The sequence below is a fragment of the Ranitomeya variabilis genome, chromosome 7 (assembly GCF_051348905.1).
Source record: "Ranitomeya variabilis isolate aRanVar5 chromosome 7, aRanVar5.hap1, whole genome shotgun sequence".
Taxonomy (NCBI): domain Eukaryota; kingdom Metazoa; phylum Chordata; class Amphibia; order Anura; family Dendrobatidae; genus Ranitomeya; species Ranitomeya variabilis.
The window spans coordinates 129,014,004-129,029,331 of record NC_135238.1 but is presented as its reverse complement, the minus strand read 5'-3'; the positions used below and the strand labels follow the sequence as shown (position 1 = coordinate 129,029,331).

The 15,328-nt window shown below is 40.8% G+C and overlaps 1 protein-coding gene across 1 annotated transcript; it reads right to left on the bottom strand.

Moving 5' to 3' along the window:
• Positions 1 to 267: 267 nt before the first annotated feature.
• Positions 268 to 14,377, bottom strand: LOC143785494 (gamma-crystallin 1-like). The gene is made up of 3 exons (XM_077274391.1): positions 14,312 to 14,377; positions 1,092 to 1,334; positions 268 to 645 (listed from the first exon to the last, which is right to left on the bottom strand). Exons 1-3 carry the CDS (start codon positions 14,318 to 14,320, stop codon positions 370 to 372), a joined length of 528 nt encoding a protein of 175 aa, XP_077130506.1. The 5' UTR covers positions 14,321 to 14,377; the 3' UTR covers positions 268 to 369.
• Between the last annotated feature and the right edge of the window lie 951 nt (positions 14,378 to 15,328).

The window sequence follows — 15,328 nt, the reverse complement described above, 5'->3', positions numbered from 1 at the left end:
GCCTTGTCATTAACGTATGGAGTTACAGTATGCAATGTCTTTAAAATGTGTGTGAAAAGCTTCTAAGTAAACTTCATAAAGTAGTAATGAAATATAACCTTCACATATTCAGTGATTTCATACACATTAGCACACTCATAGAAGATGCACGTTTGTTAACATGAAAATCAGTTTTTTGGTTCTGGATAATCAAGTAATTATCCTTAATAGCTACCATAATTTGATTAATCAATGGACACATTAATGTACAAAAAATATACACACAAGTTGAATGCAGGGTTTTAATCTTCAAGGAATCTATAAGGATTCTTCAAATGAATTTATAATGTACACTGTAATAATTTAAGCACCTTGGAAAAATTTGGCATTTCAGTACAAATCACTTATACGTCTAAAAGAGCCAACCCTAGCATTCATGGCGCCCCAATCTGTAAACCTCCTGTACTCTCCAGACTTCAGGTAAAACTGTCGTCCTCTGTAATTGGGTTGTTCAAAGAAGATCCAGTGTCCTTCTAGGACATTGCAGGAGTGGATGTCATGATAATTGAATTCTTCATTCACGTGAGGACAATCTTCAGTGAACTCCATCATTTGACCCCTGAAGTCTTCCCGCTCATAGATCCGGATTCTGAACGAGCCACGGTGCTTCATAGTTAGCAAAAAATATAGAACACATATTAGGTTTAAAAGATTTAGACAAATCAAATGGCTAAGATAATATCCACTAGCAGATTTCTGAGGGGGTTGTCAGGTCTAAAAAAATAATAATTTGCGAGAATCCATTTTTCTTTTTGTCTATTGATTTAAAGGTCACTCTATCTTTTCTCTCTTAGTGATACTAAATCGTTGTTATATGGAGCAAATAGTTTATTAATTCTAATAACGTCATCATGATGATAATAATAATAATTGTATTTTTAATATCAGTATGTTTTCAAATTATGTTCTTGCCAAGGAAGAGAAAAAATAAACTGTATTGATCATGGGTCTTTTTTTAGACATAGATCTAAACCTAATTTTTATTTTTAAATATGTACCATAAGTATGTACTCCATTGTTTCTCAGAAAATCCCCCAAATAGGCGTAATTACCTGAGGGATTAAACGGCAGGACCTGATGGAGTCACTCAGACCAGACCAGTGCTGGCAATCAGGATATTCTCCCCTCTTTACAAAGTACTGTTGTCCAGTGTAATTGGGCCGTTCATAGATCATCCAGTTTCCATTTTCTACTCGGATAGAGTTACAGCGACTTAAATAAGAATTCAACTCTGAACAGTCATTGCTGTTTTCATGGGATCGACCCTGGAAGTTCCTATCCTCGAAGAAGATAATCTAAAAAATAGTGTAAAAAAATAATTGCAATTAATGCTGTACAAAATATTGTAAATCACTATAAATTTCCCCAACAAATTTTCATCAACATTTTTATAATCATGCTAGAAATTAATATAATTGTGTGCAGTTTTTAATACATACAAGTACACACATTGTGCAGTAAGTAAATCTCATGAGTGATCCTACAGATGTGTCCTTCCTTACTTTTTAGCTCTTGTCTCATCATATCTCAAGATATGAGGTTCTGCTATGAATAATCTTGATTTTTGATTTACATGTTGCTGGTTTATGCTACGTGTGTACTTTTGGCCACCCAGTGTACTGTTTTTAATTGTTTTTATGATTGCTACCAATAAAGCTTGTCCTTTGTTTCACATATTCATTGGTGGTGTGCGGATTATATAGTGGCTCTTTTTCTCTGTGCTCATACTTTTGGCCACCCAATGGTTGCGATATAGATGGCAGTATGTCGAGAGTTTTTCCAACATCTTGCAATAATGTATTGAGAAACTGGAGTCCTTTGGGAAATGTTCGTAAAGTTAAAGGTGAATATATTTGTAAAGGCTACATATAGAAATTAGCGGAAAAGGTATATACCAAAAAAAGTGTGACTTAACAATAAACTAACCTGCAGATACCCTACAGTAGGCCTAGTTTGTACCTGCCTAGCCTTGGCGGTTGGCAACCTAAAAAACGATTTTGGCGCCCCCACTCACCATGGGTTATCCCTCACTGCCCTATTCCAACCCTCTTGATATAGGTGGGAAAACAATTTAATGATAGTGCAGAGTTGAAAAAATGTTCTTATACTAATCCCTGCAACTCATAAATGGGTATCCAAACAGGCAGAAAAATATAGAAAATCATCCAATTTCAAGATAAAAACTCCACAATCGCAATAATTTGCCACATGATGCTTTTGACAAATGGGCAGTGAGGGATACCCCACAGTGAGTGAGGGCACCAAAATCATTTTTTAGGGTGCCAACCATCACAGCTAGGCAGGTACAAACTAGGCCTAGTGTAGGGTATCTGCAGGTTAGCTTATTGTTAGGTCACCTATTTTTTTGGTATATACCTTTTCCACTGGGTTGGTGTTTTTATTGAATAATTAAAGGTTACATTTTAATGGAAATATATTTATATACACACTAAGTTAGATTTCCTTCAATATTTTGAATTGTTTGGCAAAATACATATAGAAATTAGGCTATACAGTATGTACATTTTTACATACAATGCTCCTCATTTGTTAAAACTGACCAAAATAATTTTACAAAGTTTCTTTCCTGTATTAATATAAAGTAGGAATATATTGGGGTGTGTTCTGCAGGTTTCAGTCTATCCATACACCTCATTCATATCACATAATGTGAAAACCTAAGCTGTTTCATAGCATAAAGTATGAATGTTACATATGTTGGAAATTCATTATTGCAGATCAGATCTTTTCTGCTAAGAATTAAAAAAGTACAAATGGTTTTGTTGCTGTTGTTGTTGCCACAAAGCAATGAACTGACATATAGTTCGGTATGTCGGCCCCTAGAGAAGCTACCCTCTGATGAAGCTATATGCAAAATACATGTCCTTCTGGCACTTGGTCCGCCTGTTATGCCATGCAGTGGGTATTATATACAATGTCTTTTTTAACTTATAGTCTACACAATTGGTTCATTATTTCAAGGGAATCTGTCAGCAGGTTTTTGCTATTTAATCTGAGAGCAGCATAATGTAGGACAATAGAACCTGATTCCAGGGATATGTCACTTATTAGACTGTGTGTGGTAGTTTCAGTAAAATCAGTGTTTTATCAACAGGAGATTATCACAACAGAACTAGGTCTCACGTGCATGCCAGATCAGCTAATCTGTCTCACACTGTCCCATCACTGATTGGCAGCTTGCTGACAGTGTATACTGTATACAGAGAGCTGCCATTCACCAATGTGGGCGGCATTATACACAGGTCAGCATTTTAGCACTGCTACATCTACAACAAAGAAAACAACGATTCTAGCAAAACTGCACCAAGCAGTCCTGCAAGGGATATATCGCTGGAATCAGGCTGCCCGTCTCTACACTATGATGCTCTCTGATAGCATAGCAAAAACCTGCTGACAGATTCCATTTACGTGATCAGTGCAATTGTGATATGGCAGTACAACTATGTAGTCTGAATGAGCACTGTATATAATCTTTAGTCATTTTGTTCAACTATTTTTTGGTGGAATAATTTTTTTTGTACTTTTCAATTTATATTTGTGAATGTCGTTGGTATTATATTTAATGTCTTCATGATTTACAGTTTTTATTGTGTCTGCATACTCGTGTGTTTCTAATTGCTAATATCATGATGACCAGTAATTGTTTTGTGTAGTTGCTAGTACTTTGTATCAAATGATATATTTGTGTATGCAATGTTAGGCTGCTTTTACACTTACCAGGTTTTTTGCGGGCCGTTATTGCGGGCCTTTTTTGCGGGCCGTGTCGCTGCAATTTTGAAGGTCTGCCGCAATATCGGACCACAAAAACTTGCTGATCGCTGTTTTTCAGGTTCCCAATACTATAGCAAAAGTATTGGGAAAAAAAAACGGCGGTCCGCAAAACCGGAAGTCACAGTGCACCGCATAAGCAACCTTCCATTGTTTTTGCGACCCCATTGATTTAGAATGGGTGCCCTGTCTGTTGTGAATTTGGATTCTGGGCTCCCCCGGTGGCTACTGGTGGAATTGAACTGGTGTTTTCATCTTCTCTGTTCACCTGTTCCCATCAAGATGTGGGAGTCGCTATATAACCTTGCTGCTCTGTTAGTTGCTTGCCGGTCAACAATGTTATCAGAAGCCTCTCTGTGCTTGTTCCTGCTCCTAGACAACTACTAGATAAGTTGGACTCTTGTCCATGTTTGTTTTTGCATTTTTGTTCCAGTTCACAGCTGTAGTTTCGTTACTGTGTCTGGAAAGCTCTTGTGAACAGGAATTGCCACTCTGGTGTTATGAGTTAATGCCAGAGTTTTAAAGTAATTCCTGGATGGTGTTTTGATAGGGTTTTCAGCTGACCATGAAAGTGTCCTTTCTGTCTTCTGCTATGTAGTAAGTGGACCTCAAATTTGCTAAACCTATTTTCATACTACGTTTGTTATTTCATCTTAATTCACCGCCAATACATGTGGGGGGCCTCTGTCTCCTTTTGGGGTATTTCTCTAGAGGTGAGCTAGGACTAATATTTTCCTCTGCTAGCATTATTTAGTTCTCCGGCTGGTGCTGGGCATCTAGAATCAACGTAGGTATGCTACCCGGCCACTGCTAGTTGTGTGTTAGGTTTAGTTCATGGTCAGCTCAGTTCCCATCTTCCAAGAGCTAGTTCCTATATATGCTGATGCTATGTTCTCTTGCCATTGAGAACATGACAGTTTGACCGGCCAGCAAAGTGTTAATTGTTTGGGCTGAAGCAGGAGAAAAAGAAGTGTTTAAGGGAATTTTTTTTTTTTTTTTTTTTTTTTTTTTTCCCCTCAGAGTTTTGCTGCCTAGCCCTTAATTGCTGTCTAGCTGCTTCTTACCTCCTCTTAACCCTTGAATGGCTCTGTGTCCACCTGTTTGTAATGGATCTTCAGAGTGTAACTGCAGGTTTGAATAATCTCGCCACGAAGGTACAAAATTTGCAAGACTTTGTTTTTCATGCACCTGTATCTGAGCCGAGAATTCCTTGGCCGGAATTTTTCTCGGGGAATAGATCTGGGTTTCAGAATTTTCGAAATAATTGCAAATTATTTTTGTCCCTGAAATTTCGCTCTGCCGGAGACCCTGCACAGCAGGTCAGGATTGTGATTTCCTTGCTCCGGGGCGACCCTCAAGACTGGGCTTTTTCATTGACACCAGGGGATCCTGCGTTGCTCAATGTGGATGCGTTTTTTCTGGCCTTGGGGTTGCTTTATGACGAACCTCATTTGGAGCTTCAGGCAGAAAAAACTTTGATGTCCCTATCTCAGGGGCAAGATGAAGCGGAAATTTACTGTCAAAGATTCCGTAAATGGTCTGTGCTTACTCAGTGGAATGAGTGCGCCCTGGCGGCGACTTTCAGAGAGGGTCTCTCTGATGCCATCAAGGATGTTATGGTGGGGTTCCCTGTGCCTGCGGGTCTGAATGAGTCCATGACAATGGCTATTCAGATCGATAGGCGTTTGCGGGAGCGCAAACCAGTGCACCATCTGGCGGTGTCCACTGAGAAGTCGCCAGAGAGTATGCAGTGTGATAGAATTCTGTCCCGAAGCGAGCGGCAGAATTTTAGACGGAAAAATGGGTTGTGTTTCTATTGTGGTGATTCTACTCATGTTATATCAGCATGCTCTAAGCGCACTAAAAAGCTTGATAAATCTGTTTCCATTTGCACCTTACCGTCTAAGTTTATTCTATCTGTGACCTTGATTTGCTCTTTGTCATCTATTACCACGGACGCCTATGTCGACTCTGGCGCCGCTTTGAGTCTTATGGATTGGTCCTTTGCCAAACGCTGTGGGTATGATTTAGAGCCTTTGGAGACTCTTATTCCTCTGAAGGGGATTGACTCCACCCCATTGGCTAATAATAAACCACAATACTGGACACAAGTAACTATGCGTATTAATCCGGATCACCAGGAGATTATTCGCTTTCTGGTGCTGTATAATCTACATGATGATTTGGTGCTAGGATTGCCTTGGCTGCAATCTCACGACCCAGTCCTCGACTGGAGAGCTATGTCTGTGTTGAGCTGGGGATGTAAGGGGGCTCATGGGGATGTACCTGTGGTTTCCATTTCGTCATCTATTCCCTCTGAAATTCCTGAGTTCCTGTCTGACTATCGTGACGTCTTTGAAGAATCCAAGCTTGGTTCATTACCTCCGCACCGAGAGTGCGATTGTGCCATAGATTTAATCCCGGGTAGTGAATACCCAAAGGGTCGTTTATTTAATCTGTCTGTGCCTGAACATGCTGCTATGCGAGAATATATAAAGGAGTCCTTGGAAAAGGGACATATTCGTCCATCGTCATCTCCCTTAGGAGCCGGTTTTTTCTTTGTGTCAAAAAAAGACGGCTCTTTGAGACCATGTATCGATTATCGGCTTTTGAATAAAATCACTGTAAAATATCAATACCCATTGCCGTTGCTGACTGATTTGTTTGCTCGCATAAAGGGGGCCAAGTGGTTCTCTAAGATTGACCTTCGTGGGGCGTATAATTTGGTGCGAATCAGGCAGGGGGATGAGTGGAAAACCGCATTTAATACGCCCGAGGGCCACTTTGAGTATTTAGTGATGCCTTTTGGTCTTTCTAATGCTCCGTCAGTTTTCCAGTCCTTTATGCATGATATTTTTCGCGATTATTTGGATAAATTTATGATTGTGTATCTGGATGATATTCTGATTTTTTCGGATGACTGGGACTCTCATGTCCAGCAAGTCAGGAGGGTTTTCCAGGTTTTGCGGTCTAATTCTTTGTGTGTGAAGGGTTCTAAGTGTGTTTTTGGGGTACAGAGGATTTCCTTTTTGGGATATATTTTTTCTCCCTCTTCCATTGAAATGGATCCTGTCAAGGTTCAAGCTATTTGTGATTGGACGCAGCCCTCTTCTCTTAAGAGTCTTCAGAAATTTTTGGGCTTTGCTAACTTTTATCGTCGATTTATTGCTGGTTTTTCGGATATTGCTAAGCCATTGACCGATTTGACTAAGAAGGGTGCTGATGTTGCTGATTGGTCCCCTGACGCTGTGGAGGCCTTTCGGGAGCTTAAGCGCCGTTTTTCCTCTGCCCCTGTGTTGCGTCAGCCTGATGTTGCTCTACCTTTTCAGGTTGAGGTCGACGCTTCTGAGATCGGAGCTGGGGCAGTGTTGTCGCAGAAAAGTTCTGACTGCTCCGTGATGAGGCCTTGTGCCTTCTTTTCCCGTAAATTTTCGCCCGCTGAGCGGAATTATGATGTTGGGAATCGGGAGCTTTTGGCCATGAAGTGGGCTTTTGAGGAGTGGCGTCATTGGCTTGAGGGGGCCAGACATCAGGTGGTGGTATTGACTGACCACAAAAACTTGATTTATCTTGAGACCGCCAGGCGCCTGAATCCTAGACAGGCGCGCTGGTCATTATTTTTCTCTCGGTTTAATTTTGTGGTGTCATACCTACCGGGTTCTAAGAGTGTTAAGGCGGATGCCCTTTCTAGGAGTTTTGAGCCTGACTCGCCTGGTAACTCTGAGCCCACAGGTATCCTTAAGGATGGAGTGGTATTGTCAGCCGTTTCTCCAGACCTGCGGCGGGCCTTGCAGGAGTTTCAGGCGGATAGACCGGATCGTTGCCCACCTGATAAACTGTTTGTTCCTGATGATTGGACCAGTAGAGTCATCTCTGAGGTTCATTCTTCTGCGTTGGCAGGTCATCCTGGCATTTTTGGTACCAGGGATTTGGTGGCAAGGTCCTTCTGGTGGCCTTCCCTGTCACGAGATGTGCGAGGCTTTGTGCAGTCTTGTGACGTTTGTGCTCGGGCCAAGCCTTGTTGCTCTCGGGCTAGTGGATTATTGTTGCCCTTGCCCATTCCTAAGAGACCTTGGACGCACATCTCGATGGATTTTATTTCAGATCTGCCTGTTTCTCAGAAGATGTCTGTCATCTGGGTGGTGTGTGACCGTTTCTCTAAGATGGTCCATTTGGTTCCTCTGCCCAAGTTGCCTTCTTCTTCCGAGTTGGTTCCTCTGTTTTTTCAAAATGTTGTTCGTTTGCATGGTATTCCTGAGAATATCATTTCTGACAGAGGGACCCAATTCGTGTCTAGATTTTGGCGGGCATTCTGTGCTAGGATGGGCATAGATTTATCTTTTTCGTCCGCTTTCCATCCTCAGACGAATGGCCAGACCGAGCGGACTAATCAGACCCTGGAGACATATCTGAGGTGTTTTGTGTCTGCTGACCAGGATGATTGGGTTGCTTTTTTGCCATTGGCAGAGTTCGCTCTCAATAATCGGGCCAGCTCTGCCACTTTGGTGTCCCCGTTTTTCTGTAATTCGGGGTTTCATCCTCGATTTTCCTCTGGTCAGGTGGAATCTTCGGATTGTCCTGGAGTGGATGCTGTGGTGGAGAGATTGCATCAGATCTGGGGGCAGGTGGTGGACAATTTGAGGTTGTCCCAGGAGAAGACTCAGCTTTTTGCCAACCGCCACCGTCGTGTTGGTCCTCGGCTTTGTGTTGGGGATTTGGTGTGGTTGTCTTCTCGTTTTGTCCCTATGAGGGTCTCTTCTCCTAAGTTTAAGCCTCGGTTCATCGGCCCGTATAAGATATTGGAGATTCTTAACCCTGTTTCCTTCCGTTTGGACCTCCCTGCATCCTTCTCTATTCATAACGTTTTTCATCGGTCATTATTGCGCAGGTATGAGGTACCGGTTGTGCCTTCCGTTGAGCCTCCTGCTCCGGTGTTGGTTGAGGGTGAGTTGGAGTACGTTGTGGAGAAAATCTTAGACTCTCGTGTTTCCAGACGGAGACTCCAGTATCTGGTCAAGTGGAAGGGATACGGCCAGGAGGATAATTCTTGGGTGAATGCATCTGATGTTCATGCCTCTGATCTGGTTCGTGCCTTTCATAGGGCCCATCCTGATCGCCCTGGTGGTTCTGGTGAGGGTTCGGTGCCCCCTCCTTGAGGGGGGGGTACTGTTGTGAATTTGGATTCTGGGCTCCCCCGGTGGCTACTGGTGGAATTGAACTGGTGTTTTCATCTTCTCTGTTCACCTGTTCCCATCAAGATGTGGGAGTCGCTATATAACCTTGCTGCTCTGTTAGTTGCTTGCCGGTCAACAATGTTATCAGAAGCCTCTCTGTGCTTGTTCCTGCTCCTAGACAACTACTAGATAAGTTGGACTCTTGTCCATGTTTGTTTTTGCATTTTTGTTCCAGTTCACAGCTGTAGTTTCGTTACTGTGTCTGGAAAGCTCTTGTGAACAGGAATTGCCACTCTGGTGTTATGAGTTAATGCCAGAGTTTTAAAGTAATTCCTGGATGGTGTTTTGATAGGGTTTTCAGCTGACCATGAAAGTGTCCTTTCTGTCTTCTGCTATGTAGTAAGTGGACCTCAAATTTGCTAAACCTATTTTCATACTACGTTTGTTATTTCATCTTAATTCACCGCCAATACATGTGGGGGGCCTCTGTCTCCTTTTGGGGTATTTCTCTAGAGGTGAGCTAGGACTAATATTTTCCTCTGCTAGCATTATTTAGTTCTCCGGCTGGTGCTGGGCATCTAGAATCAACGTAGGTATGCTACCCGGCCACTGCTAGTTGTGTGTTAGGTTTAGTTCATGGTCAGCTCAGTTCCCATCTTCCAAGAGCTAGTTCCTATATATGCTGATGCTATGTTCTCTTGCCATTGAGAACATGACACCTGTCCATAATTCGTGAAAAATATTGAGCAAGCTTGATATTTTTTCACGGCCTTAAATATAGCCCTCACGGCCATACGGCGTACGGCACTCCTACGATTTTTTGCAGCCCATTTTTGCGGCCCCATAGAAATCTATGCAAAATTACGGCAAGTGTAAAAGCAGCCTTACTGATATGATATTGTGCTGTGGCTGGACCGTTAAATGTGTATATAGGAAGAAAAAGTAGTGGCACTCACCGGTCCTTAAACATCCAAAGTCTTTATTCAGAAAAACATGTTTAAAACTGGCTGCTGGTATTTTAGAAACGGTAGAAGCACAAGAAAGCATGAAATGATTGTTATCCTGCATTTTAACCCCTTTCTGACATCCGACGTACTATCCCATCCATATACCCTGGGCCCGTCTGACCATGGATGGGATAGTACGCCATAGCCAATCGGCCGCACACATGGGTGGTGTGTGTGCGGCGGATCGTGGCAGCGTGTCAGCTTATTGTCACAGCTGACACCCGGCACTAAGTGCCAGGAGTGGTCACGGACCGCTCCCGGCACTTTAACCCACGGAACACTGCGATCAAACATGACAGCACCGCTCTGGAGCCAGCAGAGGGGCTGACAGCCCCTCTGCCTTTGGATCGGAGACCCCGCCGCGTGCCATTGAACGCCGCGTGCCATTTTGTCATGACGAAATCCAAGTCTCCAGAGCTGAGAGACTTCCTGTCATGCGCAGTGCATATCAGGAAGTCTCTAAGGTTAGTGTACAGAAACTGCAGCGCCGACAGATTCTATAGCATGAGGATCTGCATGCTCTAGAAGCGATCAATCTGCACAAAATGAGTGCCCCATAGTGGGACAAAGTGTAAAAGTTTGAACGAAATAACATTTAAAAAAAAAAATAATTGTAAAAATATTTTAAAAAAGAATAATTTAAAAAAATCAATATTTATTCTATCCATACATAAATATTTGAATAAAAAAAATCAAAACAATAAAAGTACACATATTTAGCATCGCCGCGTCCATAACAACCCGACCTACAAAACTGTCCCACTAGTTAACCCCTTTAGTGAACACCATTAAAAAAAACAAGCCAAAAAACATGCTTTATCATCATACCGCTGAACAAAAAGGGGAATAACATGCAATCAAAAAGACGGATATAAATAAACGTGGTACCTCTGAAAACGTCATCTTGTCCCGCAAAAAAAAAAACACCATATAGCTCCATCACCAGAGAAATAAAAAATGTATAGCTCTCAGAATAAAGGGATGCAAAATAATTATTTTTTATACATACTAGTATTTATTGTATAAAAGAACCAAAACATTAAAAATGATATAAATGAGGTATCGCTGTCATCGTACTGACCCGAATAATAAAACTGCTTTATCAATTTTACCACACGCAGAATGATGTAAACGCCCTCCCAAAAAGAAATTCATGAATTGCTGTTTTTTGTTCATTCTGCCCCCCAAAAATCGAATTAAAAAGTGATCAAAAAATATCATGTGTCCGAAAATGGTACCAATAAAAACATCAACTCGTCCTTCAAAAAACAAGACCTCACATGACTCTGTGGGTCAAAATATGACAATAAAAAGCATCTTTTAGTGTGTGACAGCTGCCAAACATAAAAACCGCTACAAAAACCCACTATAAATAGTAAATCAAATCCCACTTTATCACCCCCTTAGTTAGCGAAAAATAATAATAAAAAAATGTATTTCTATTTTCCCATTAGGGCTAGGGTAGGGGTTGGGGCTGGGGTTAGGGTTGGGGCTAAAGTTAGGGTTAGGGTTGGGGATAAAGTTAGGGTTAGGGTTACGATTGGGATTAGGGTTAGGGTTGGGATTAGGGTTAGGAGTGTGTTAGGGTCAGGTTTGTGGTTAGGTTATGGTTAGGGTTGGGATTAGGGTTAGGGTTGGAGTTAGAATTTAGGGGTTTCCACTGTTTAGGCATATCAGGGGCTCTCCAAACGTGACATGGCTTCTGATCTCAATTCCAGCCAATTTTGCATTGAAAAGTCAAACTGCGCTCCTTCCCTTCCAAGCTCTGCTATGCGCCCAAACAGTGGTTTACCCCCACATATGGTGTATCAGCACACACAGGACAAATTGAACAACAACTTTTGGGGTCCAATTTCTCCTGTTACCCTTGAGAAAAAAAAATTGGGGCAAAAAGATAATTTTTGTGAAAAAAATACGATTTTTTATTTTTACGGCTTTACATTTATAAACTTATGTTAAAAAATTGGGGGTTCAAAGTGCTCAGCACACATCTAAATAAGTTTCTTAGAGCGTCTAGTTTCCAAAATAATGTCACTTATGGAGGTTTCCACTGTTTAGGCACATCAGTGGCACTCCAAATGCGACATGACGCCTGCAGACCATTCCATCAAAGTATGCATTCTAAAACATCACTACTTCCATTCCGAGCCACGACGTATGCCCATAAAGTAGTTTTCCTCCACATCTGGGGTATCAGCGTACTAAGGACAAATTGGACAACAACTTTTGGGGTCCAATTTCTCCTGTTACCCTTGGGATAAAAATTGGGGACTAAAAGATCATGTTTGTGGAAAAAATATGACTTTTTTATTTTCTTGCTCGGGTGCTATAAATTTTAGTGAAACACCTGGGGGTTCAAAGTTCTCACCACACATCTAGATAAGTTCCTTGGGGGGTCTAATTTCCAAAATGGTGTAATTTGTGGGGGGTTTCCACTGTTTAGGCACATCAGGGGCTCTCCAAACGCAACATGGTGTCCGATCTTAATTCCAGACAATTTTGCTTTGAAAAGTCAAACACTGCTTCTTGCCTTCCGAGCTCTACCATACGCCCAAACAGTGGCTTACCCCCACATATGGGGTATCAGCATACTCCGGACAAATTTCACAACAACTTTTGGGGTCAAAATTCTCCTATTACCATTGGGGAAAAAAATTGGGGACTAAAAGATCATGTTTGTGGAAAAAATATGATTTTTTTATTTTCTTGCTCGGGCGTTATAAATTTTAGTGAAACACCTGGGGGTTCAAAGTTCTCACCACACATCTAGATACGTTCCGTGGGGGGTCTAATTTCCAAAATGGTGTAATTTGTGGGGGTTTCCACTGTTTAGGCACATCAGGGGCTCTCCAAACGCAACATGGTGTCCGATCTCAATTCCAGACAATTTTGCTTTTAAAAGTTAAACGGCGCTTCTAGCCTTCCGAGCTCTGCCACGTACCCAAACAGTGGTTTACCCCCACATATGGGGTATTAGCATACTCAGGACAAATTTCACAATAATTTTTGGGGTCCAAGTTCTCCTGTTGCCATTGGGAAAATAAAAAAATTTGAATCTGAAGTATTTTTTTGTGAAAAAAAGTTAAATGTTAATTTTTTTAAACATTCCAAAAATTCCTGTGAAGCACCTGAAGGGTTAATAAACTTCTTCTATGTGGTTTTGTGCACCTTAAGGGGAGCCGTTTTTAGAACGGAGTCACTTTTGGGTATTTTCTATCATATAGACCCCTCAAAGTGACTTCAAATGTGATGTGGTCCTTAAAAAAAATGGTGTTGTAAAAATGAGAAATTGCTGGTCAAATTTTAACCCTTATAACTCCCTAACAAAAAAAAATTGGGTTCCAAAATTGTGCTGATGTAAAGTAGACATGTGGGAAATGTTACTTATTAAGTATTTTGTGTGACGTATCTGTGTGATTTAAGGGCATGAAAATTCATTAACATGCAAATCACCCTTGGGGTAAAGGGGTTAAAGATGTTTTTCTGAAAAAAAGACATTGGATTTTAAAGGACCCATGAGTTCCAATGTTTTTTCTTCATATATACATGTTTGCATCTTATTTTGTGAGCACACAATATCTGCAGGCTGGATTGCTCAGTCCAAAGTTTGGTTTAAGGACAAGTTCACACACAGGTTGAATGCTGTTGGCTTTCTTCTAATTTTTGGACTGTTAAATGTGACTACACTGCCCTATTGGGTTTTTAATGTGGTATTTTTAACATATTATTTGACAATTGTTTGAGATTATTTTCTGTATCAATACAGTTTATAATTTCATCCATGTATGTACTGTAGTTATGGTTATTAGCAGTTCAATTATTTGGAGATTTAGAGTAATTTGTATGATATTGTATTATCCTTGGTGCTCTTTGATATTCATATATTTAAATAGAAATATATTATGCGGCTTGTGGTCCAGTTTTGGTTACTACCAGGGAATCCGTGCCCATGCTTTTGGCATAGACTATCGCCACATTTTTTAAATTGTGTCAAAGTAACTTGGTTCTTCTTGTGTGTATCTAGTAGGTATTTCACCTGCTTAGAATTATTGAAATGATGAGGAAAAAAAATTACTGCGAGCTACAGTATGTATACTTATGATAAACATTATAATACATCATATTCATTATAAATGCACAGTATGTGCTATATCTCAATTCTGAATATTTATAGAAAAAAACATTTGGTTTATCAAGTAAGCTACATTAATATTGGTTATACTGATATTATCAATATTGTTAGAATTTAATATTAATAGATTATATTATTATTTATGCTATTTATTGTAATAGTCTCGTTACCTTTCCCATTGTGGAGGTTATTGAAGCTCTATGGATAGACTAGTGAGACCCTCCATTTTATACAAACTGCCCACAATGTGCTTTGCATAACAATGAATAAATGTACATCAGACTGACAAAGTCAGCACTGCTCTAGTCATGGGATTGTGACACAACAAAATCACAAATTCAAGCAGGTTGTTTTATTTTCCTCAGCTTTACTGTTTTTACTGAATAGAATTGGTACAGCTTGTTTAGAGATTGTTCAGTACAAAAGTGACAATGGACCATGTGAGAAGCACATTCATTTTTTACAACTTTATTCTATCTTGCTCTGTGGTCTATCTGTATCTACATAGATTTACTAGAGATGATGCAAATCACATTTTTTCTGCATGTATTATTCTTCACACACAGAGACTATCACTCCCATTTTCGCTGTTCTTTGGTGCTGCAGTAATAGACCACATTCTGATTTAGGTCATTCTATCACTATCTGTAGTTATGCTCTGTGCTCCCTGGCCTCCCAACCTTAGGCCACGTTCACACGTTCAGAATTTGGTCGGTATTTTACATCAGTATTTGTAAGCCAAAATCAGAAGTGGAACAATCAGAGGAAGAGTATAATAGAAACCACGTCACCACTTCTGCATCTTTAACCCTCTCCTGATTTTGGCTTACAAATACTGAGATAAAATACTGACCAAATACTGAATATTTAAATGTGGCCCTAGGTTGTTAACCATAAATGGCCTCTACTTTCCCTGCCTCGTCTATTATAGTGGCTGTAATGGTCCCCCTTAAAATGGCTGTTGTTGTGAACTCTATTTTTGGGCTCCCTCTAGTGGTCACAAGCGGTACTGTGTAGTGTTGTCTTCTGCAGGTTGGCTGCATCAGCTGGTTCGTTATCCTTGGTTCGTTTCCTATTTAATTCACCTGGATACTCAGTTCCTTGCCTGCTATCAATGTATTCAGTGCTCTTCAGATTCCTTGTGATTACCTTGCTCCCAGCCTCTCCAAGACAAGCTAAGTTTTTGT

Bases quoted from the DNA above. Each gene is read 5' to 3' on its own strand.
- LOC143785494 (XM_077274391.1), bottom strand. The intron at 646-1,091 runs GTAATTACGCCT...CTAACTATGAAG, and splicing joins CCTGCCGTTTAATCCCTCAG to CACCGTGGCTCGTTCAGAAT.